The sequence below is a fragment of the Pteropus alecto genome, unplaced genomic scaffold (assembly GCF_000325575.1).
Source record: "Pteropus alecto unplaced genomic scaffold, ASM32557v1 scaffold53, whole genome shotgun sequence".
Lineage (NCBI taxonomy): Eukaryota > Metazoa > Chordata > Mammalia > Chiroptera > Pteropodidae > Pteropus > Pteropus alecto.
Window position 1 is genome coordinate 3,158,683 of NW_006434366.1, and position 25,021 is coordinate 3,183,703.

Genomic DNA, 25,021 nt, shown 5'->3' on the forward strand with positions numbered 1-25,021 from the left:
ACCCCGCACCCCCATTTGCTACTGAGTTGAGCTTCTGTCCTGTGCACCCAGTAACACACACTGTGCTGCTCATTGGGGCTCACCTGGGCTCTAGATGTTTCTGGGTTTCATTTGCTCATGGCCATTTCCAGAGTGGAGGGTGAAGTGCGAATAGTTTTTAACGTCTTCATGTCATCAGGTGCTGGCTGGCGCGGAGAGACAGCGTCCTGTGTTGTCATTCTTGAGTTCACGTGGTCAGTGCAGTTCACGAACGGGCCCTGTGCTCTGTGAGGTCGTGGGAACCCGAGCCAGGCAGCTGGCCTGACACGTGGGGGTGCGCCGCCCTCCCAGAGCGCCCCGGGAGGGTGTGAGAGGTGTCTTCCCGGGAAGTCATGGACACGGGACCGCGTCTCCGCAGGCGGCCGTGTGCGCAGGCGCACCCGCGGGTCCTGTTCCACCCTCGTCGGCAGGTTCGTGGGTGTGCGAGCGTCTACACACACGTCTCACGAGCGGGCGGAGGAGACGGGAACAGGGCAGGACTGTGGGCGGGTGGCAGGTGGAGGGTCACATGGCAGAGGGGGCAGAGAGGGCGCAGGGGGCGGAGTTGGTGAGGGGCACCGGCTGCACGTGTCCCCGGGAGGTCGCATGTGGAGGGCGCGGAGGGCGCAGCCCCGGCCTGTCCGCCCTCGTTCGCCCCCGACACGTGGTCCTTCCGCTGGCGTCTCCTCGGGTGAGCAGCAGCGCCACCAAAGCCACACTGTCCTGCCACACATGTCCTTTCTCTTCAAACGAGTGTGCAGAACGTGGGGGCAAAAACGAGGTAAAATCAGACCCGCTCCCGTCATTTATGGGGGAGTCAGGCCGCCGCTTTGTATGCATTTTAGGGAAATGTTTTTGAAAACATGACCGAGCTCCCAGTGAATGTCACAGTTTTCTTGGCTCCTTACAAGTTCATGTTACAAGTCTGCTGCGTAATCTGATATACTTGTTTTTTTAAGGGTTTCGAGGTCAAATTGGCCTCGTGCTGATGAGTCAGCACCTCAGGACGTGGTCCCTTGTTTCGAGACCCGGAGCGCAGATGGGCGCGGGCCCCCGCAGTATTCTCGCGTTTGCGCTGTCGCATCCAGGGCCTCCTGGCCCTGAGAGCCTCCGGGCACCTTGGGTTCAGAGGAGAGCGGGTCGTCACCGCTGGCCTGGCAGTGCTGGCCACTTGCTCACAGGCTGGTGACGGAAAAGCAAACCTTCTAAGCGTGTTTGGAAAGGGTCGGAATGAGTAGGCTGGATCCGGTAATGGCCCGAGGGAGCTCTGTTTTTATTTTCTCAGTCCCCCCTCCCCTCCGGGGCCGACATACCTCTGGCACCAGGCCTGCTTTTAACCCAATGTTCCAGAAGCGGAGGATGCGAGAAGGTCCACGAGATGCGTTTAAGTGGGGCGGGAGACGCGTTAAGGGGGTCCACGCCAGCGGGAGGCAGCCCTGAGTCCCACAGTGAGGAAGTCGTTCTGTCTTCAAGTCTCTCTCAGGCCCTGGTTAAGTCAAGACGAAAGTCCCCTGTGGGTGCCCGCCTGTCACTAACACGGGTTCGTTTCCTTTTTTGGAAAGAAAAGAGGCTTCAGAACCTTCTTCAGGCTCTGGTAGCTAGCTAGAATTTAATAATATTGTTTACTTTCATGTGATTATTTTAAATGTAATTAATTTGTAATATTTACTTTCATGCAATTTAAGTTTCACATAATTTTTTAAAAATATTGTGATTATTTTAAATGTGTCATAAGCTTACACTAGTAATAAAATTTTTTTTAACCCTTTTTATTATAAAATAAAACACAAATACAGGAAGTCACACAAAGCAAGTATATAGCTTGCTGAGTTCTAAGGCAGACATGCCGGTAACCATCACCTGAGTCAAGAATTAGAGTTTCGCTACCTGCCCCAGCTACCCCATCCACGTCACGCCCTGATCGCCACCCCCTCTGTCCCTGAAGTAGCCACTGTGTTGCCTTTTGCACTAGATGCCCCTCCCCCACATTTCTTTACGCGTAGTATCACCAGCTGTGCGTCCCAAGGCTTCTGTAAATTCTGCCATTTAACCCAGTTAAAGGAGATCTGTGTCTTTTAAGACTCTTACTCTGTAGGTTTCCCCTCCGTTGCACCCTCTTCCTCTGATTTTTCCTGACAGTTTATCCCAAGGAATTCAGGGCATTTACCTGTAGACTTATGGTCTGAATCTTGCCTCTTGCTCTCTCACGGTGAGCCCGCCTGCTCTCTCTGTCCTCCGCGTTTCCTGCCACCTGGTAGCTGGGTCCACAGGCCCGATCAGACTCGTGTTTGAGTCCCGTGGCAAGACCTCCGGTGGTGGCCTGTTCTTTTCACCAGCAGAATCCCAATGTCTGCGTCTCCCTCTCTGTGTGACGTTATCTGCTGTTCGTGCTCAGTGCCTAGATCCGTCAGTTCGTGGAGAGTTGTCGGGTGGTGACAGTTCAGTGTTTTTCATTGATTGAGATACTTTTATGAAGACGTGGTTCCCTCTACCTGCTGTTTTCTAAGCATTGATCGGCACAGTTTGCACAGGAAAGGGGGGCTGGATGCTTCTATACCAGCTTTGAAGACAATTACTTAATTCCCTACTCTTCTTCAGGAGTGACCAATTAGATAGTTAATGAGACGTTTAAAGACAGTTGTAGACGTCTGTGTAGTTGTAAGGAATAATGCCGAGAGATCCCGGGCACCTTCCCCCAGGCTCACATGGTAACGTCTTGTGTAACTAGCAGTTTCACAAGCAGGAGGCTGACGATCGATACAACACACTCCTCTTTGGTTTCGGGTTTTCTCTGTATTCGTGTGTATGTGTATTTAGTTCTATGTAGTTTTATCACAAATGTAGATTTTTGTAATCACTAGATTAAAAAATATTTTCATGAGTTCATGAATTTAAAAATATTTTACAGGTTTTATTCGGTTGGGGTCATATGTTTTGAAGGTCACATTTTCCTCTTTTGGAGTGAGTGCCTCTTCAAGTTCTCATGACTCGTTTTTCCATTTAATTAATTTATGATATTCACATTTTTTTCACCCATCCCTTCACTCTACTCCCCTTTGGCGACCATCAGCTTGTTTTCTGTATCTTTGTGTCTGTTTTGATTTGTTTATTCATTTGTCTTGTTTTTTAGATTCCACAGATAGGTGAAATCATATGGTGTTTGTCTTTCTCTGTCTGACTTATTTCACTCAGCACAATACCCTCTAGGTCCATCCATATCGTTGCAAAAGGCAAGATTTCACTCTTTATGGCTGTGTAATACTCCATTGTATATATACCTCTATTTTAAAATTTTAGGAGAACCGCCATGTTGTTTTTCATAGTGGCTGCGCCAATTTACAGTCCCACCAACAGTTCACAAGTGTTGTTGACTTTTTAATGATGGCTATTCTGACAGGTGTGAGGTGGTATCTTGTGGTTTTGATTTGCATTTCTCTGATGATTAGTGATGTTGAGCATCTTTTCATGTGTGTGTTGGTCATCCGTATGTCTTCTTTGGAGAAATGTCTATTCAAGTCCTCTACCCATTTTTAAATTAGATTTTTTTTTTTGTTGTTAAGTTGTACGAGTGCCTTGTACATCTGGGTGTTAACACCTTATTGGATGTATTATTTGTTAATATCTTCTCCCATTTTGTAGTTGTCCTTTTGTTTTGTTGATGTTTTCCTTTGCTGTGCAAAAACTTCAGTTCCATGTGGTCCCATTTGTTTATTTCCGTTTTTGTTGCCCTTGCCCAAGGACACATATTCAAACAGATATTGCTAAGACTGATTTCAAAGAGTTTAGTGCCCATTTTCTTCTAGAAGTTTATGGTTTCAGGTCTTATATTTAAGTCTTCAATCCATTTTGAGTTTATTTTCGTATGGTATAGGAAAATGATTCAGTTTTTTTTTGCATGTATCTGTCTAGTTTTCCAAACACCTCTTATTGAAGCAACTGTCTTTACCCCATTCTATATTCTTGTTGACTTCATCATAGATTAATTGATCATTTAAGCATTGGTTTACTTCTGGGCTCTCTCTTCTGCTCCATTGATCTAGGTGTCTATCGTTATGCCAGTGCCGTGCTGTTTTGATTATGGTAGCTTTGTAGCATAGTTTGATACTAGTGAGTATGATACCTCCCACTTTGTTCTTTCTCAAGATTTCTTTTGTTCTTCAGGGTCTTTTGTGGGTCCATATAAATTTTAAGATTAGTTCTAGTTCTGAGAAGAATGCCATTGGTATTTTAATAGGGATTGCATGGAATCTGTATATTGCCTTAGGGATTAAGGGCATTTTCACAATATTAATCCTTCTAATCCACGAGCAAGGTATATCCTTCCATTTATTTGAATCCTCTTTAGTTTCTTTATGTCTTATGGTTTTCATGGTATAGGTCTTTCACCTATTTTGTTAAATTTATTCCTGGGTATTTTATTCTTTTCGATGCAATCGTAAGTGGGTTGTTCTCTTAATTTTTCCTGATTGCTTGTTACTGAAACAACAGATTTCTGTATATCAGTTTTGATATACAGAAATCAAAACAACAGATAGAAACAACAGATTTCTGTATATCAGTTTTGTATCCTAGAACTACTTAATTCATTTATCAGTTCTAATAGTATTTTTGATGGAGTCTTTAGAGTTTTCTGCATATAGTATCATGTCATCTGCAAATAGTGATTACTTTTTCCTTTCCTATTTGGATGCCTTTTATTTAGTTTTCTTGTCTGACTGCTGTGGCTAGGGCTTCCAATACTCTGTTGAACAAAGTGGTGATAGTGGGCACCCTTTTCTTGTTCCTGATGTCAGGGGAAAAGCTTTCAGCTTTTTACCGTTTAGTATGATAGTGCCTATAGGTTTGTCACACATGGCCTTTATTATGTTGAGCTATGTTCCTTCTACACCTACTTTGTTGAGGGTTTTTACCACTTAGTCATTTTAACATGGAGCTGGCTTTTAGGATTTGTTTGTAAAAATAATCCGAAACTGTGTGAATTTGATGGTTTAAGACAGAGCACTCGTGCCTGCTGAAATCTACTTAGTTGTAGTTATTTGGATGCTAAATTTGAAAAAGGATCTATTCAGTTATAGAAAGGATTAAGGCTAGCTTTTTTTGTATTGCTTTTGTTTGTTTTAGAGTATTTTACCATCGATTTTTGAAGGGATAGTATTTAACATCTAAAAAGTATGTTTCATTTTATGCTTTTGTTATTAACATAAATCTTTGACGGGAGGAATGGTCACGGGGTGGGAAGAAAACAGTTGCTCTTGGTAAGAGCCTGAGAAACAATGATTGTCTCTTGGTTTGTGGTTTGGCATTTTCTAAATTGTTAATAGTGTAAGGACACAAATTCCTGAGTAGGTGTTCTTGATAACGGAGGAGGGTAAGCTATTTTGAGAAGTTCTTTTCAGCCGAAAGCCAATTTCTGTGAGGACTCAGAATTACCAAGGCAGCATTTTCTTTTTTTAAAGTAAAAAACGATTTTCAGACGTAGTTGCCCACAGAGTGCTGGGCGCTTTGTTATTTGGGCGATGCCGGGCCGGGGCGAAAGGTGAGGCATGATGAAGCTGACCCTCAGATAACATGGCGGGGTGAAGACTCCATGCTGGAGAGACCCATTGGAAACGGTGCGATCCAGTCACCTAATGGGAAATGCCGAGAGACCCAGCAGGGTTCTGAGGTCGCACCCCCAAAATGACTTTAGAAAAGCTTTAGTGCGCTAACTACAGCGTAAGCCAAGCCAGAAAGTATTCAGAAAGGCACGTTCCAGTGCATAGGAAAATCAAATTAAAATAACCAGAAGCACGTGCCCGATGGATCAGTTGCTCAGCATCATTTCGGATATTAGTTTTACCTTCCTGGTGGCTCGGCCAGTGTTCCCCTGAGCCGCCTCAGTTCAGCTTGAACTTCTCTTTGTTTACATGACCACCGAGACTTTTCCTTCCCAAACTGACTTTGGGGCTCGTTTGCTTGGCGAAGCGGTAAGGAGAAGCTCACGGCCTTTGACTCAGATCTGGTTCTGATCTCAGTTCCGCCATCTACCAGCTGATCTGGGGGAGTCACTTAGCTTCTTTGACTTCTTAAAGTCAAAGGAGCTCTCTTTTTGCCTTCTTAAAGTTTGACAGTTTAAACTTTTGAGTCTTTTTTAATGGAAGCATAAAAGGGATTGCTTTGATTTCTTTCAAAGCAATCCCTTTAGTTCCACAAGTTTTGTAGCATATTTTTGTATATAATACATTTATGTAAAATACATTTATACTGTATATACACAGCCTGCTATAGAGTTGACACTTCAAGTAAATATAAATGCCTTATAACCACGTAGGTTTCTTTACGCTACCCCCATGTTAAAAGTGTCATATATAGTATATCTACAAACACTGAAAAAACCCCAGACAGCGTTACAGTTTTTGCTTGTGACACTTATACATATTTTTGATTTAAAGAAGAAAAATGATTTATTATATTTACCTGAACCATTTCTGTTGCTCTCCCCTCATCCCTAAAGTTCCGTGTTTCCCCCGGTATCATTTCCTTTCACCCTGAAAAACCTCCTTTGAGAGCAAGTCTTATGTTAGTGAATTATCTCAGCTTCTCTTCCTCGGAGGATGTCTTTACTTCACCTGCATCCTGAGGATACTTTCACTGGATACAGACTTCTGGCCTGAGACGTCTTTTCTTTCATCCCTTTTGGACGTTGTTACGTGCTTTTCTGGTCACGTGGTTTCCGATGGCAGTCATTTGAATGAGCCACTGCCCTCATATGTATCATGTCATTTTCTGGCTTCTTTCAATATTTAAAAAAAAATCTTTTGTCTTGCAATTTGATTATGATGCATTTAGACATCGTTTTCTTAGAGATTGTCCTGTTTGGGGTTTGTCGAGATTCTTATGTCTGTAAATTTTTAGAGTTTGCAGCCATTACCACCACCACCCCCCATTTTTTTTTTTTTTTTTTAAACATCAATCTCTCTTCTCTTTTTGGGACTCCAGTGCATAACTGTTAGACGTTATGCTAGAGCTTCTTCCAAGGCTTTGTTCATTGCTTTAAAGTTGTTTTTTCTTTTTATTTTCCACATTACATACTTTCTGCTCATATGTCTTCAGGTTCTCTCTTTGTCATTTTTATTCTCTTGAGCCTGTAGTGAATTCTTCATTTCAGGTTCTGTATTTTGCAATTCTAAAGATTCCTGTTGAAGAACAGCTCCCCTTTTTCTGCCGAGGACGCCTATTTTGAGAGCGTTCACCTTTACCTCATAGCTGATGGCTATAGTAGCCGCTTTAAAGTCTTTGACAATTCCAGCATCTGGGTCGTCTTGGGGGTGGCACCTGTTCGTTTCTTTTCCCTTCTGTGTTGAGTCTCTGGTCCTGTTATAATTCTCTGGAGAATGTTGCCTTTTTTTTTTTTTTTTTTTAAGACCATCAACGTGGACCACAGGTTTTGACTTGCCACTGCTGATTTTGTAGCTGTTTGCTCATTCCTTCATGGTACCATGGCACGACAGTTATTTTTTTTTCTTCGTTGTAACTAACATTTTACTTGTTTTCATCCATTTCTTACAGGGATAGTAATGCCTACGTAGTAGAGCATCGTGACGATGAAATGAAATAACGTACACAGAACCACCTTGGACATAAAAGCCTCTTAGTGACTGCCACTCCTCTGGTTTCTCCCAGCCCGCCGTCTCTGTGCCTGCTCTAACTGAAGGTTGAGTTACGTTTCTTTTGCTTTCCCGCTGCCCATCTGTACGAGCTGCAAATGCCGTATCCAGCGCTCTGCCAAGTTGCAGTGATGTTTTGAAAAGACCGGCTATTGTGGAATAAAACCTCTTGGATTACCGCAGAATCCTTGGCTAGAGCAATATATCAGTGATATATCTTTTTTCCTTTTGGTGGGGGCGGTAAAATATACATAACATAAAATTTTTCATTTTAGCCATTTTTAAAATGTACAGTCATCGGCATCGAGCGCATTCCCCATGTTGTGCAGCCGTCACCCTGCCATTTCCGGAACCCGTTCAGCACCCCAGACAAGCCGTGTCCGTTAAACAATTACTTCCCGTTCTCCGTTCCCTCCTCCCCTGGCAACCTTGGTTGTGCTTTGCGTCTCTATAGATTTGTTTATCGTAGGCGCCTCGTAGAAGTGGAAACGTGCAATACTTGTCCTTTTGTGTCAGGCTTATTTCACTCAGCACGATGTCTTCAAAGTGCACGCATGTCGCATGTGTCAGAATTTCACTCCTTTTTAAGGCTGAATGATACTCCGTCGTTTCTGCACACCGCGTTTGGTCTGTCCATCCTTCTGTCAGTGGACGATTGGGTGGTTTCGGCTGCCGAGCAGCTAATGGCTGTTCTGTCGTGAGCAGTGCTGCCGGGAGCGTGGGTGACATGTGTCGCTGGCGTATACTGAGCATCGGTGTACACGTGTCGCTGGCGTGTACTGAACGTGTGTTCACATGTCGCTGGCGTGTACTGAGCGTGTGTGTTCACGTGTTGCTGGCATGTATTGAGCACGTGTGTTCACGTGTCGCTGGTGTGTACTGAGCATCGGTGTGCACGTGTCGCTAGCATGTACTGAGCGTGTGTGTACACATGTTGCTGGCGTGTACTGACTGTGTTCACGTGTTGCTGGCGTGTACTGGGCGTCGGTGCCATGTTGCTGGGCGTGTACAGGCACATAGGTTTGGGGCATATACAGTGACATGACTTTTGGGTGCGTAGAGTGACGTAGCTTTTGAGCTGTCATTCGGACTCACGCCTCCTTGGTCGTTTGCCATCCATCGGGGTCTGTTCTTTGACTTGAAGATGGAAATGAGTTTGGCTCCCTCTGTTCAAAGGTTTGCTCTCTAGCTTGACTGTGGTAGGATTTTTAGCAAACCAGCCGAGATGCCCTGCTGAGCTCCAGGTGCCGTGCTGTTCTTGAGGACGCAGGGACGGACGACACCCTCCGTGCCCTCTAGCTGCTCAGAGTCTGGGAATGCAGTAACACAGACTCTGAACCAAAATTGGGTGTGTTTTTAAATCTGATTTATGAATATTTTATTCCAAATACGTTAGAGAAACAAAAATGAAAACACATGTAACATCTATTTAAAAATGATCCACGGGAGTAAGAGCACACGGAGCCCTGAGCGTCCTGGACGGCCCAGGTGGTGGGAAGTAGAAGCGGACAGCAGGACGGGCAGGGCCGTCGGCAGGTGCTGCGGTGAAGGGTCCGGGTGAGCAGTCGCGGGGGCGCCTGGAAAGCTGACTCGGTGCGGCCGGTCGGGGAGGGCCTGGGGGAGGAGGAGGCATCTGTGGGGAGCCTTGCGGACCAGGAAGAACTCATTTTGGGGCCAACTGGGGCAAAGCCCCTGGCGGAGGGCCCACTGTGCCCTGACCTCCGCCTTCGGCTGTGTGGTCAGGTCGCAGCTAAGCTTGCTCTGTAAGGCCATTCGCAATGTCCTTCTGTCGCCCCACGTTTCAGATTGAGATTATTCCGTCTATTTGTTCTCGTGGCTTCTCACGCCTGCCCTTCATGTCGTTTGTCTCACTTAGAACAGTTTGCGTCGGTGCTTGTCGAAGGCTTCTCCCTGTACCAGGTACGCTCCATGAAGGCGGGTGGGTATGCCCACCACTGCATCCCAGCAGAGTAACTGTCACTTACAAGCACTTAATAAATACATGTCAAAAAAGCGAAAGTGCCGTTTGGCTCATCCGCTGGAGCGCTCAGTTTTGGAAAGCGGCAGGGCCCAGACCTGGAGTGACCCGTCCCGTGTCAGAGGCCAGCTTTTCCTTGGCAAGAGAGCACTGGCCTGGCCGCCAGGGTTGAGCTGGGTTCACAGCGGGTTACTTGAGAAAGGCTGTCCAGGGCTGGCCAATTGGACGAGATAGGAAGGGGTCACGGTCACACAACTGTATTCTGTGTCTGTTTTTGGAGAGTGGTTGTCCGCCTGACCTAGGAGTCAGTGTGTGGCGCAGGCTCAGGAAGCAGAACGCACGGGAACCCTGGGATGCGCGAACCCAACAGAACAGCATAGCAGACGCGATCTTCTTTCCCACCCTGCTCCAGAACAGGACTCATGATCAGAATGGGTGTGAGCGAGGTGTGCTGGGGGCCCGGAGGCTCAGATTTGAACTATCTGCTGTGTCTTTAAGTTTCTTTTCAAGTCACGGGTCTTCTGAGGTCTGACTTGAATGAAGAAAATGCCATCCCCCACCTCCCAAATGTTGCGTTTGCACTGTAAGGCTCCACAGGAGACAGAGATAGACCATCAGGTACGGGGTCATGCCCAGGGATATCCCGCTGTAAGAGACACTTATGCAGAGATGAGAATTTGGAACCGATGGAACTTTCAGAATCATCTGGCAAAACCCTTACCTGATAGAAGAGGCAGCCACGGCCTAGGGGTGGGGGGAGTGGCACCCTTCAGCTCTGGGTGGGGTGGAGGGTGGCACCTTTGATACAGACCCTGTGTAAACGATAAGCCAGCGCTTTCTCTCTGTCTAAACAAGGATTCCCCACTCCCAGGTTCTGTTTGTAATTGGTGTTTCTCCAGAAGAGAGTCACGCAGGTGGGAAGGGGTTGAGAAACCGTAGAAACCTCAGGAACAGGTGAATTTATTCATCGAACGAGCGTTCATCCAGTGCGTGCTTTGGGCCAGGCAGCGTTCTAAGTGCTGCGGCTGCAACCGGGAACCAGGTGGGAGTCCTCTCCCTTGCGGAGGTATTAGTTCTAGTAGGAGACGCTAAACAAGTGGACGAATGACCGACTGTGCTGATGGCCTGTGATGACAGCGAAGCAGAGTATGGGGTAGAGAGTGCTGGGGGCGCAGTGAGTTTGGGCTCTTGGCTCCGTTATTCGTAGGGTCTGAGGTGGCCTCTCTGAGGAAGTGACACCTGAGCTGAAAACCATGAGGAGTGTGAACCTCTGTGACCAGTGATGGGCAAGGGGACTGCGATATGGGGTGGGTTTGGGTTCAAGGGTCAATAGGGCTTTGTGGGTCTCAGAGGAGTTTGGGCGGCTTCTTAAGTGCAGTTAGAAGCCATCGGATCTAAGTAGCATTTTAAAGAGACCACCGTGGCATCTGCGTGGGTTCGCCTAGTCCGGGGGGAAGATGGGCGGTGGGAGTAGAGATGCTTACGGCGGACTGATGCTTGGAAGTGCATCTGACACCACAGGGGAAGAGGAGAGTGGGGATCGAGTACGGCTTCTAGGTTTTGGCCCGGGCAGCTGGGGACGGGGGGTGCCCTTAGCTTGAGATGGGAGAGTCTAGGGAAGGTCAAATAAGTTACTGAGCCCAGAGAGGACTAGGCAGTGCGTGAACTATGATCATTCTGCAACCGTCTGAAAGGTGACCCGAAGGAATTTTCTTCATTCCTTGGGATGCTTGGGAGCCTCAGCATTGCCAGCGGCAGAAAGACCTCCGGGGGGCGTTCCAGCGGAGCCGTGGGTCGCGAACTTCCTCTGTTGGGTGCCTGTGTCTGCCGCAGGTGGGAAATAGATCAGGTCTGACCTCCGGCCTGGGCTGCCTTCCCAGCGGGAGCCCCTGTCTCCTTACTGAGTTGCTCTGTGGGGCGCAGGCACCCCTCCTTGCCCTCTCTTTTATGAGTAACAGGTGGGATTATTCACATTATGGTTTCCCTGCAAACGACCGTGCGAGAGAATTTCTCCTTCTTAGGTGCCTTATCCTATGCTGTCTTCTTTTTGACTGTTTTTTCTCAGAAGCTTCAGAGCTCGTAAGGCTTGGGGGGCGGGGAAAGCACAGTATCATCAGTTGGCGTTCAGACTTTCTGTGATTTCCGTTTTGTACATTGGCAGAGATCTGTAAGTAGGCCAGTAGCCACCTAAGGGGGGTCACACGGGGCCCCCTGGTAAAGAGCTGTGACAGACACCCTGCCGCGGGCGCCACGCCTTTACAGTGCTCACCCTCGTTCCTGAGGGAACCGGGCCGCTCCACCTGTCACATCGTGGATTTATAAGCTCCACTGCGCCTTTTCCGGTGCGGGCCGGGCGGGGCGCAGGGGCTGGAAGCCGGTCCTGCAACCGGGAGTGGGCGGAGGGCACCTTCGCGGACGCTGACGGCGTGGGGAAGGGGTGGGCCGCGCGCCTGTCCTCGCTCCAGATGCGGGGAGAGACCGCGCGTCAGGAGCAGCGCAGGAAGTCATGGGAGACTCTGAACGGAAATAGAGCTGTGACCTTAAAAAATGCAAGTTTCGGTCCATACAGAAAGAACACGTTCCCTGCTTGAAGAACCTAGAAGTTCTATGCAGCCACCGGGTTCTCACTTCTGCTGGGCTGTGCCTACTCTCGAGGAGGGTCCGGGAAGGATTTTCTTGGTGCTGCCCTCACGGGCTGGGAACTTCCGCCGTGCAAACCTGCAGCCTCCTAGGGGAGGCCCACGTCATTCCCTGTCGCCAGGCGCGGTGCACGTGAGCGCTGGGCACTGGACGTGTGGCATAGAGAACACGATGACACAATGACATGCCTCGTGCAGATAATTGCGTTTTTATTTTATTTATTTATTTATTTATTTATTTATTTATTTATTTATTTATTTATTTATTTAGGTGAAGCAACCCTTGGTTGACCTCACAGATTGCAAGGACCTTGTCAGCTTACAATCCCTTATTAGTATTATTTTTTACACCTACAGCACCTGGTCTTCCTAGCAGTCTCCCATCCAAGTACTAACCAGGCCCGACCCTGCTTAGCTTCCGAGATCAGACGGGATCGGGCTTGTTCAAGGTGGCATGGCCATAGACGCGTTTTTAAAATTACGGAAAGTAAAGTTTTAACTTTAAAAAAATCCATGGTGGGTTTTTTTTTTTTTTTTAAATAGTGGTTTTTAGCAAGTGCTGTAAAGACCTGCTCTTAGATACAGTGATGTTACTTCTGGAAATTTAGCAGAAGCGAAAAATATAAATGAAGATGTTTGAAGATGTTCACTATAGTATTATCTGTAACAACAAAAAAAACAACAGAGTTGAATATAGCCTGAGTGGTTCGACGTTAGGAGACCGTTTGGTGAATTATGGAACATCAACATGACAAAGTGTTGTGTAGCCACAGAAAGTGTTTGTTGCAAAGTCTAGATAAAACACAGGAAAATAATTCACAAAATAAGTGAAAACAGTTAATGTACAAATTAGGAAAAATATGTAAAAATGTGTATGCTTATTAATGAAACTGGAAGGTGAATATAAAAATACTTTTCAGTAGAATGGTGAATATAAAAAAATTTTAAATGAGTAAATATTTTATTCTTGTTTTCGTTTTTAATGTAAGATTGTGTCTTAGCTCCATTAAAATAAAACACTTAAAAATCTGAAAAGACAATATGTTTACCATAGATAAATTTAGAAATTAAAAATGGCACAAAAAAAGAATATTTAATATCACCTATAATCTCACTACCCAGAGATAACTGTTGGAGACATTTCAGATTAAGTACTACTAATCTTTTTTGCAGGGGGCCATGAATGTGCATGTGTGTCTATATTATAGTTATATTTTTAAGTGGACTTGTACGACATACATGTAGCTGACTTTTTCATTTTCTGTAGAGGGTGAGCATTTTTCACAGTAATTACACTTTTCCCGGATGTAATCTTTAATGACTGTGTTGTATTCCTTCATACGGATATACAGTAAGGGTCTCAGTGGTTTCCTCGCCGGGTACGTGTGTGACGTAGCCTTTTGCTGGGTATTGTCCAGCTGCTTTCAAGAGAGGTAATATCAATTGACATGGTCACCTCTTTGCCTAAAGAAGTAAAAAATTGTTTTTGGACATTAAAAGATCCTTTTCTCTAATTCCTATTAATTTATTTAAAAGCCCAAATCAACTTTCCCTGTATTTATGATTCTCTCAACTGAGAATGAGTAAACACTTTTAAGTGTTCTTTGAGCCCAGAGATTCCTTGGGCTGTTTTTTTTTGCACATTGTCGGTAATGAATGACTCTGACTGAGGTTTCCAGTCCTCAAGGACACATGATGAATGTTTGAATACAGAGATTGGTGTCTCAGGAATGTATTGTATTCCAGCACAAGGAATTTCACTAAACCGAAGCAAAAAGTGTTGAATAATTTCATATTTTTCTTAAGTTTTATAAATATTTGTACTGTGTATGAAAAAGCATGCATTTTTCTTTCACACATATTCTATTAAGTAGTCAAGATACCTGATTTAGAATTAATTTGAAATAAGCTGTCAGACTTGACTGCCTACCTGTTTTAATGATGAATTTGCTTTTACTCCCTTTTTCAAGCTCAGTTTTCTGCTTTCCGTGTTTGTTTTGGGTGCCGAACAAAGAGATTTTCACTCACTGTGCGCTTTCTAGTCCATTCGATTTTTTCAGTTACGCGATTCTTTCCAGTTTTGTTTATACTTCATGAATCTGAACAGATCCGTACTTCTCATTGCTCACTGGTGCCAGCCGAAAAATCCCCGCAGGCTGTTTTTATAGGGGTGACTGTCATGTTTTTATTACATTTCAAGAAACGTCCGTCTTTTTAATTTGCTTGTCTAAACGCATTTAATTTTTAAGAGAGCAGTTATAAAGTTGTGAACTTGCCATCTTTACACTCAAATGCGCATAATTGCACAGTGCTCTGTTCTTTTCCTGTGCTGGCTTATTCTAGACTGTGCGTGTACGAAGCATCATTTACCACCTCTGGCAGGAATAAAGGCACTTTGCTTTCTTCCCCTTTTCTTTTCTTAAAAGCTGTTACTACATGTCTGGCTATGTCCCCAGGGGGAAGTGGGAAAAGTTGACTTTGCTCTTCCAAGTCCATTTCTCAAGGGGACGCCAGTGCTCACACGGATCCTATTTACATTGTAATTGGTCGCTGGCTGTCTGCTACAGCTGTTTCAACTTAAACTCAAGACAGTTGCTATGGAGATACTTGACTAGAAATAGGTCAAGTTAAAGTCCTTTTCCCCCTGGATATAAGGGAATGTGATTCTAGAAGTGTCTCAATTGAACAGAAAATGCGTGGGTGGGCAACCACATCCAGAAAATTTTCTCTCTTCAGGATGAGGCTTATGATAGATGCCAGTCCACTCACGTCGCTGCTGGTACCCAGCACACAGCGCAGCTGAAGGCCATTCCTGTTAAAAAGAATCTTCATTAACTGGCTCATATGTGACTCTCAAAAGTTGTTTATTTCACAAGCTCCTAAACATAGTAGAATAATATTTATTTTCAAGACATAATCGGGAGTTCAAGAACAGGTTTTTATAAACGTGACATGTGCAAAAGGAAGGCATCTGGTGACGTTGGTTGGGATTTGCCATAACTTTGGCCAGAAAACATTGTGAATTTCCCATGGCAACTTGGCTGGGCTGTCCTCTCTGTGGTTTCATCAGTCTTCTGTTGTGGGGTGACGCAGTTACTTGTCTTTCTCTGTTCCCATGACACCTGATGAACTAGTTCTTGACTCTGCGTCTGACCGTCACAGTGGGGACGCCAGGTCTTCCTCACAGATAGGCGTGTGGTGTGCTCCTGCAGGACCCTGAGCTTGGTCTAGCCTGGGGCTTGGTGCATGGGGGCGCCCCTGGCCAGCCCCACTGTCATGTGCTACATGCTTCAGGGAACGGGCTGGTTACGTGCAGATGCTGCTCACGTCGTGGCTGTGATGGAAATGGCAGTTGTGTTCTCCTCCTGAGAATTCTTTGGGGTGACACATGTTCTTACTCTCTTCTTGGCCTATTAGTCTTCTGAAAAGGGTGAACTGGCAGGTGGCTCGGCTCATAGCGAAGATGTATTGGGGGCAGATTTTCACTATTGGAATATATGTTCTTTGAAAGTTCTGAGAGAATATTGCAGCATGCAGTAACGTACGTGAATTAAAGCGGTGATGACGGCTAACATTTCTGTGATTCTTGCTGTGTACCAGGAACCGTTCTAAGCTCTTTACATATGTTTCCTTATTTAATCCTCACAACAACCCAAGGAGGTAGGTGCTAATAGTAGTGTCCCCACTTTCCGGATGAGGAAACTGAGGCTTCGAGAGGTTACGTGAGGAGCCCAAGGTCGTGCAGCTCTGTTCGAACGCGGGCAGCCTGGCCTCGGGCCGGGCATTCTGCGCCACTGTCAGCTTTATATTCACATTTGAGACGAACCTTTTTTTTTTTTTTTTCTGATTATCAGTGCAGTGGGTTATTTTGCTCCTCCCAGGGGACATTTGGCTATGTCTGGAGACTTTTTTTTTGGCCACAGTCGAGAGTGGGGAAAGGTGCTGGTGGCATCTAGTAGGGAGAGATCAGGGATGCTGCTACACACCCTGCAATGCACAGGACCGCCCCGCTTCGCCAAGGAATTATCTGGCTCCTGTGTCAGTAGTGCCGAGACTGAGAAATCCTCCCAGCCCTTGACCCCTGTTGAAGGCAGTGTATTCTTCCAGACTTCTGATTATAATAGCATACATTCACATATGTATATTTCACAGAAAAACAATCGAATGTGTTCCATGGGTTGTCTTTATGGTCAATTATATACCCATTTCCGTATGGGAGGGTATTTTGTAACTGTAGTTTTCCTGTAGTTGGATGGACGGATGCCAAAGATGGGTCATTTTATAATTTTTATCGGCAGTAATAATACCGTGCATATACGTCTGCGTATGCACCTCAGCTCTTACTGCCGGAGAAGGACTGGGCTGTGGCTGGTGGATGAGGACCGGGTCACTGTGGTGTCCCCTTCCCCGTGCTTCAGCTGGGCTCTGCTTCCCACTCCACCGAGATGAGCGATCGTCATATAGCTCTGTGACTTCAAGTCCAGTAAGCTAGTGGTCTGATTGGTTGGTTGCTAAGGTGACGTGGAAGGTTTCAGAAAAGAGAATGAGAGGTGTGTGTACAGCGGGGAGGAGACCGAGTCTTCCAGGCGTAAGCACTGGTGGGTGTAAGGTGGCACCTGGGCCCGCCAGTGGAGTTTTATAGACAGTTTATAGAAAAACCAGGCGACTGGGTTCACAGGTTGTGCCCCGCTTTGTGCGATTAACCATGTAAGATGAATATATAAAATACACAATTAAAAACTATCAGTATCCCAAGTGGCTTAGAGGGTTCCTGGGAGTGGGGCTCCCCTTCAGGAATTAGGGGGAGCACCTGGCAGGCAGTAGGTGCTCAGGGAGTATCTGTTACCAGGGCGACCTGAGGGCAAGGGGAGAGAGACTGTCCCACGAGGCCACTGGAGCAGCCGCCCTTGGGTCCAGCTCCGTGGACGCTTCCCTTGAAAAAGGGTGGGACCTTGGAGGACTTCTGCTCCCACGGCCCGGTCTGGCTGTCACTGCTAAAGCTGCGCGTGCGCACCCCGAGCCCAGCCGTTCCGCTCCAGGGTGCGGCTAGCGGACGCGCGTGCGCCTGTCCCAGAAGTCGGGCGTCTTCAGAACGCGCATGCAGGTGGCGCATGCAGTTGGCGCCGTTCACGGCAGCTCGCAGGTGCCATCGGCCGCAGGGTGGGTTTCAAGAAGCAGGTTTCCAGGTTACTAATGATGAAATATTTCAAAGCACAGAAGGTACAAGGGAAACAGGCAGTCTCGTTTCTACCACCCAGGTTTAACTCAAGTTAACGTTTCGCCATATTTGTCTTTTTTTAGATTTTTTTTTTTTTAAATTATAAAAGAGAAGCTTCCACGGCCTATCTTACCGGTGTTGGGGGCGGGGTAGAGTCAGGTGAGCGTCCAAAGATACTGAAACTCAAGAGCAGCGACCTGGGTTTTCCGCGCACGCCGTTCTTGATGGAATGGGTCACATGTCACTGGCACCCGAGCATCAAGCAGTCTAGTCAGGCGGACATCCCTGATTAAAGTTTCTGCAGCCCCACAGGTGAAATAGGAAGAAGCCATGCCTCTCGCCTCTCCTGCCCTCTGAAAAATAAAACTCCTTCCAGCAATGTCCTTGGAGAACAGAATGCCTCTTTTGTTGAAAAATTAAAGAATCTGGATTTTCCCATCAAACTGTGGTTAGAATACCATGTTTTGATTGTGCTGATGTGAAAACAGAAGGAACGAGCGGGTCGGTGTGTTAGTGACTGCCGTGGTGGTCAGTGGGGGCACCCCCACCCCCGGCACTCAGCCAGGCTCATTGGGTGCAGGTGGCTGTGAGGGCTCGCCCTGAGCCCACTCTGGTTTTCATCAGAGGGGGCGCTGCAGACTGCTCTCAGTGTGCACTAGCAGCCACGGTGATGGCGGCTGTCAGGAGGCCACGGTGGAGGCGGGCCCCGTTCCTGAGGGCTCGCACAGTGCCAGGCGTAGGCCTGGCCCTCCGCGTGTGCCACAGCCCCTCCTTGTGATCACCCGTGAGGCAGCGTCATCCCTGTCCGTTTTCCAAACAAGAAAGTGGGCTTGGACGAGGTCAGTGGGTTGCCGAGGTCACACCGCAAGTGGCAGAGCCAGGATTCAGATCGTTAGCTCCAAGGCCAAGTTCTTAACCAGTCACCAAATGAGGACCAGGTGCTGTTGCTACCTGGGTTCACAGAATCGTGAGGCAGGAATTAAGGCCGGAACAGCCAGTGAGCACTTCCCAGTCCTGTCTGATTGGGGCACCCGGCATCCAAGGTTGGCGAGGCAGGGGCTGCACCCATGTCACAGACAGGGACTCTGCGGGGCTCACAGCCAGCGAGTTTGCCCGCGAGTGCTGGGCTGGGAGTCGAGCCGCGGCCTTTGAAAACACAGCTTTCCACCGTGTGCTTCAGCTTGACCTTTGGCCGCCTTGGTCGACCTTCCGCCCAGCACCCAGCTGTAAGGTCGACTCCGTTCCCTCATCTTCTGGCTGGGAGCGGCACTGCCTGTCTCTCACTTATAAGGCTTAGCAGACTCACCAGCAGAGCATCTTTTAAAAATCCTTGGAGATAACACCATTTGCATGCACATTTATTTGGTCACTGTGTCACTTAATGATATGAAATAATACCTTTTTTGTTAAAGAATTATTTGCATGTAAATTTTTACACTCGCCATTCTGATAAAGGTACTCGTTTGGTAACTCGAATGGGAAGCCGAAGACCGCGAGTGAGGTCCGTGCCGCACACACCGAGTCGGGGCTTTCCAGCGCCGTCGTGGCTAACCCCGGCTTGTTCTGGTTGCTTCAAGGTTGCAGCTGCTCCCTGGTGGTTGCCGGTTAAAGGCGCTGACTGGAGACACCCAGAAGGGCCCGACTCCACTGTGGTGCACAGGTGAGGCTGGCGGTTCTTCCCCCTGTTGACGCGTTTCGTTCCAGAATAGATTCCTGTGCTGTCGCGAGGGGCTCGGTGGCCGTCTTCACCTGTAAAAGGGTGAGAATGACAAATTCTGAATGGCAGGGAAATAAAATGGCAAGAAATAATGTGTGTAAAGACCCAACACTGCCTAGCTCATAGAAGGCTCTTAGTAAGTGGCCTCTTTCCTTCCTCATTTGTCCTGTGAAAAAATTGCTTCTTGTAGGTTTTTTTTTTCACCTGTGCAGGCCAATTGCAAATCTCATGACATGTTTAATCTTTGCAACCTGTCCATTGCTCCAGTCATGAGTGGGTCAGTATGAGGACGAAGACTTGGTAGCTGTGTCCTGCCAGGTGGCCGCTGTGGAAGCTCAGGCTTTTGCTGGAGGATTCCTGTCACCTCCAGTCCTGGAGTGACATACTTTGGAGCTGCCATCTGACTGAAATCCGCAGAGCGGCAAGTCGGTCAGCAAGTCTCGGGGTGGCAGGGAAGTAATTATTTCGAGCAGAAATAGAGTAGCGCTTCCAGCCCTGGAGATGGAGAAAGGTTTCGGTCAGGACTCAGCATCTCCACGGCCCAAGGAAACTGCCCTCCTAACCTCCTTTTTCAGACGGGATTTTGAGCCCCTGTTTTTGACAGCATTCGTGGTTATCACCGTCAGCGCCAGGGAGCTGGGAGTCCCTGGAGCCTGCGTTGGGGCCATGGCCCCTTGAGAAATGGCAGATGGCTTACAGAGCCTGAGTCAGCAGCCCTACCGTGGAAGTGGACTGGGAGGCGGGAAGTCACACACAGCGTTCTCGGCCTCCTCAGTGTGACCGGGCCTCTTAGCGCCCAACCGATACCATCTTTCCTGGATTGAATAGTAGAAGAAAAAGCCAGGGGCAGAAGGAAAACCTGGGCGGGGGGAGCTTGTATTTTATCCGCTGATCGAGTCCATCTCCAGAGGGTGACTGGCACGGGAAGGCGCTCAGTAAACATTCGCCGGAAAAAGAGGTAAAGTCCTGGTGTCATTACCACAGGGAATTCAGAGGTGTTTAAGGAATGGACAGGTTCTGTGCGGTCCGCCGGAAAAAGGGGACAGGGCGTCACAGTTACCTGGTGCTGGGCGAACATGTGGACCCCCGATTCTCAGACTTTCCCCCGAACCCTCCCAGTCCCCTGTGCCCTTAGAAGAAACAAGCACTTACTTGGACTCTGCTAGAATGACGCAGATTAGTTGGCTAATCCTAGTGGAAAGACACAGAGTTTAAAGCCACATGTCACTGGTTGGGTCCCCTGGACCCAGACGCTGGGATTGAGCGTCTGTACTCGGGGAGGGACATGGTGGAAGCAGGATCAGGTGGAGGGTGACGCTGGGACTGTAGTGCGGATCCGAGTCCCAGCCACTCTCGCCAGGGCCCCGGGCTCTGCACGGCCCACAGGATGGAGCTATGGTGGCCGAAATGGCTGGGCCTGTGCCCCTGCCGTGGTCAGCCCTCGGCGGCCCCGAGCAGCTCTCCGCAGCTGTGGGGAAGCTGAAGGAGCGGACAGCGGGGCACTTCGGCTGAGAGCACTCTCAGCAGCGGGGACAGCACTGCCCCTCAGAGGCATCTGGGTGACGCACCCCCACGTGCACCTGCCAGGACCCAGTGAGTTCCATGCGGGCTGGACTGCCTGCGAAGCCAGCAAGTGTTTCGAGTCCACTTTTAAGAGTAATTACAGATCTGAGGGCATCGGGTGCCAGGATCTCGTGGTGGGGGGTGACCGATGTGGCACGGTGGGGGCTCGCGTTGGGGACCAGGACCACCGCGGTCCCATGGGCGCTTGTCTGAAGCTGGAGCTGTCGCCCGTTCAGCACATGCCACCGTCCCTCTGCTCTCTCCCTGCCAGGCCAGACCACCCGGTGCTCCACGTGTCCTGGAACGATGCCGCGGCCTACTGCGCCTGGGCGGGGAAGCGGCTGCCCACGGAGGCTGAGTGGGAGTACGGCTGTCGGGGCGGCCTGCACAACAGGTGCTCGGGCCCGTCCTGCCCCGCAGTGGGCTGGCCTTTTCCTAAACCCCTGCGCCTTGCTTAGGTTAGAAAGCTGACCTAAACCACAGTACAGCTTTGTCGTCCTGGCTTCCCTCATGTCCGTGAAATTATTTAGGAGACCCCGACGGGCGGGTCAGCACCCGCTCTCAGCCGCACACGGCTGAGCAGTGGCCGAGTGGGCTCCTGCAGCCCCGAGCACCCCCAGCAGTCAGGGCCCTGGCGCGGCGTAGCCTTCCACGGAGCCTCTGGGCCCGCTGCCTTGCGCTCAGCGTTCGCTGTTTCAGACGTCTCTCCGCTTTCAGAGCCACGAGACGGAAAACTCACGGCGGGGTCACGTCTTCTAGGAAAGGCTCCTTAAAATAGCGAAGCCTTTATACAGAAGTGCGGCGTGATGGTGCCTGATCATGCTGCCACATGAGTCCAGAGCGATGTCCGCTTTCCCGGCCTTCTTGCTATAAGTCCTTTTAGCTATGCCGTTCATTTCAGGCCTCCTGAGTGCTCCAGAGTGACAGGCTGTTGTCAACTTGATGTGAGCTAGTTATGCAGAAGTTAACGAAAAATCCTGATGAAAAGCTTTCTTTATATATTTAAAATAAAAAATAAAATAGCTCGCTCAGAAGAAGCGAGCAGGGCGCCCTGTGCATCGCATTCTCTCGCCCTCAGCCCGGGAGCCTGTGCCCGTGGCAGGCTGATGCCTGTGTCTTTTCCACAGACTTTTCCCCTGGGGCAACAAACTACAGCCGAAAGGCCAGCATTACGCCAACATTTGGCAGGGCGAGTTTCCCGTCACCGACTCCGGCGAGGACGGCTTCCGAGGCACCGCGCCCGTGAGTAGCGAGGCTCCGGAGGGAGGGGAGGTGGGAACCCCCAGGGATGGGTGAAAGGCCTCGCCGCCCCCCTCCCCGCCCCACCGTGGCCAACACGCTGCCCTTGCTGCACGCATCCGTCTCTGCACGCAGCAGATGCTAGCAGTTGGGCAAGCAGCCTCCCTTACAATGCGTGTTCCTTTCTGATTCCATGAGACTTAGAAGCTGGAGGGACAAAAGGGTGTAAAGGAGAGAATGGAAGGGCCCGCGAATGCTCCCGCCCAGCCATGCCCGCGTCAGCTTGGGGTGCGTTTCCTGTGTTAGTGACGCTGATGTCGCCGGTGGGTGGTGGGTGCTTGCGGTGTGCCAGGCGTGGCACCGAGCTGTCGGCACGAATTACCTCGTTCACTGTGGATGCAGCTCTGTGAGGCGGGTCTGGTACCCCCGGTCTCCGGGGGAACAGCTGGGAAGCAGCACAGCTGGGATTTAAATCCGGTTATTTGTTTCTGAAGGCCGTGCCCTCACCTGTTACGTATGCCGGCGTGTGTGTTTCTGGTGTGTGTGGACCTAAATGTTTCTTACATATTGCTTTTGGGTCGTCCTAAATACGATACTTAAAATCCTGCTGTTTTCCCCTGTTTAATATCAGGGACATTTTATCTGCCATTAACATTTCTTCACAAATACATTGTCTTCATTCCCTGGATAACTTGGCATTTGAGTGAACCCTAATTTATTTACCTCTTATTCCTGCAAATTTAGGTCACATCTTTTTATTTTTTATTTTTATTTTTCTAAACAATAGAACAGTCAGCTCCTTATGCATAAATATTACATTGCCTCTCTGATAATAGTTTTGAGATAGAGTTCTGTCAGTGAAATTAATGAGTCAAAGCCTAGAAAATGTTCTTGGTAAGAGTTTTAGATCTACGGCCAGTGTTTTCTAGAATGCGACTCCCCCAGAATCCCTCCCCGCGTGTGTCACGGTCCCTTTCTCTCTGCCCGCAACATCATGTGCCGATGAAGCAAACAGTCTGCTTTCTCCTAACGCAGGGAGGAAAAGTCTTGCGGTGGGGACCGCTCGCCTTCCTGGGTTTGTTGTTACAGAGAAGAATTTCCTTTCGATGATCTTTCAAACAGCTGTCACTTTTTTAGTATTTCTATGTTCGTTTCACACAGAAGTACTTTTTCCAAAATTTATTTATAAGTATAATACAGATATGTTATTTGGAACATGAGCAAATGATTCCAAATTTCAACTGAAATAATAACTCTGTGTCTTGTGTATATTATTATATTCAAGATATTTTGGAAAAGATGAGCGAGGAGACCTGCGACCTGCCAGAAATTTAAAAATATTTTGGGCTATCCTAGTGAAAGAATTATAGTTTTAATTTATGTCGGAATTAATGTAGAAAACAAATTGCACGAGGCCGTGCACCTTATGGGCTCATAGCATCCTGTATGTACAACTTAGGTCTGTGACGCAGGAATCAGCCTGAACCCATGGGAAATATGCATAATTCAGTGGAGGCTAGAGACGGTTCAGGCCGAATGGTAGCTGGTTCCTCCCAGTTCCCTTTGGGGGTCACTGGTGCCCTCACAGGCACGTCGATGATTCAGCAAAATGAGTGATCACAGGTCTCAGCCTTGTCTCAAGCTCTGCATGGGCAGAGAGCCAGCCAGTGCCTGCAGAATGCTTCTGGTCAGCAGAACTGGGGTTGCAGGCTGCACAGAATCGGGATTAAGGTGCCTGGTGAGGAGGCACACGAGACCCCAGAGGAGGTGTTGGCCGATGCAGACAGCAGGACAGCGCCATCAAAGCGTCACTTCTATGCAGCGTGCCCCTACTCCGCTGCGGTGCGCTCACCCTGCACGTGGCTGGCATTGTGGTGTCGGGCCCATGCCCAGCTTTCTTTAGCAGTGGACACACCGAAGAGTCTGGCACAGAAGGGCCTCAGCAGCCTGGATGCCCCTGATGGGTGGTAGGCCCTGAGACGTAGGGCTGCTGCAAAGCCTTGAAAGCTTCTGGACCAGACAAACACGTGCCCGTCGGTTTGAGTCGAAGGCCACGGGAGGCCGTCAGCTGTGAATATTTTACAGGACTTGCTGCTGCACCGTTTCCTATCACTGGGTAAGCACATGAGCCTTCAACGAAAATCGCCATTTCTTCTGAAGTCAGGGCAGCTTTTCAGAAAACAGAGTTCCGTTTGAAATAAGGACACTGCAGATGTTAGGGCTGGGATATTTAACGGGGCGTCCAGCAGATGTCTGCCTGGCATACATTCAACAGAACTTACCTGAAGAAACGTCTAAGGCAAAATGAGAATGGTGACCAGACCCCCTCAAAGAGCCCATTTCAGAAACAGGACCCAAGGAGGAGGTGGCAAGGTGGCCACAGAGAGGCGACAGCCACCGGGGTGGGAACGAGACTTGACGAGGTCTGCACCTCAGATCGGGGCTGTGTACACAGAGACGTGTCACAGAGTCACCGTGACCGCCCTCTGTGTCCTCGTGCTCTGGGCCTCAGGAGTAGGACTTTGTCTTTGACGCTGCGGTGGACTGCAGTGAAGTAGTCCCCTCGCCTGCTGTTCCGCGGCTTGTGTCACATCCCCTCTGAGTTTAGCCGGGCACTCCGTTAGGACCACTGGCACCCTCAAGCCTGGATTCACGTTTTGCTGCCGCTGTGCAGTTACTGCTGTGTTCGCTTTCAGTGCTTCTCGGCTCATTCAGGGACAGATAGGTGTGTTTGAAGTATTCTCCATGGACATTTGTTTTCTTTCGAGGTTCCCGGACGGAAGCTCTGGTTCCTTTGTGATGAATTTGGCAATGAGCAGTTAAAATTTCTCTTCTAAGTGGCACATCCACATATGGGAATTTGAGGAGAGGGCGACCTCCGGATTTTACCTTAAACATCAAATCACTGAAAGGGGAAACTCCCCCCGCCCCAAACCCGGGAGTAGATAATTATTGTTTCTTCATCTTTGGGTTTATCAGCACCACATAGCTTCAATTTCTGGC

General features: G+C 48.5%; 1 protein-coding gene and 1 pseudogene across 1 annotated transcript in view; one reads left to right on the forward strand and one right to left on the reverse strand.

Annotated features, from left to right (window-relative positions):
- SUMF1 (sulfatase modifying factor 1) overlaps nucleotides 1-25,021 on the forward strand; it is a 68,708-nt gene that overhangs the window by 18,763 nt on the left and 24,924 nt on the right. Inside the window, exons 5-7 of the mRNA XM_015587168.2 lie at nucleotides 19,077-19,159; nucleotides 21,051-21,173; nucleotides 21,907-22,021. Coding sequence (XP_015442654.1) covers nucleotides 19,077-19,159; nucleotides 21,051-21,173; nucleotides 21,907-22,021 — 321 coding nt within the window. The remainder of the gene's footprint in view (nucleotides 1-19,076; nucleotides 19,160-21,050; nucleotides 21,174-21,906; nucleotides 22,022-25,021) is intronic.
- LOC112477576 lies at nucleotides 12,630-12,747 on the reverse strand (annotated as a pseudogene).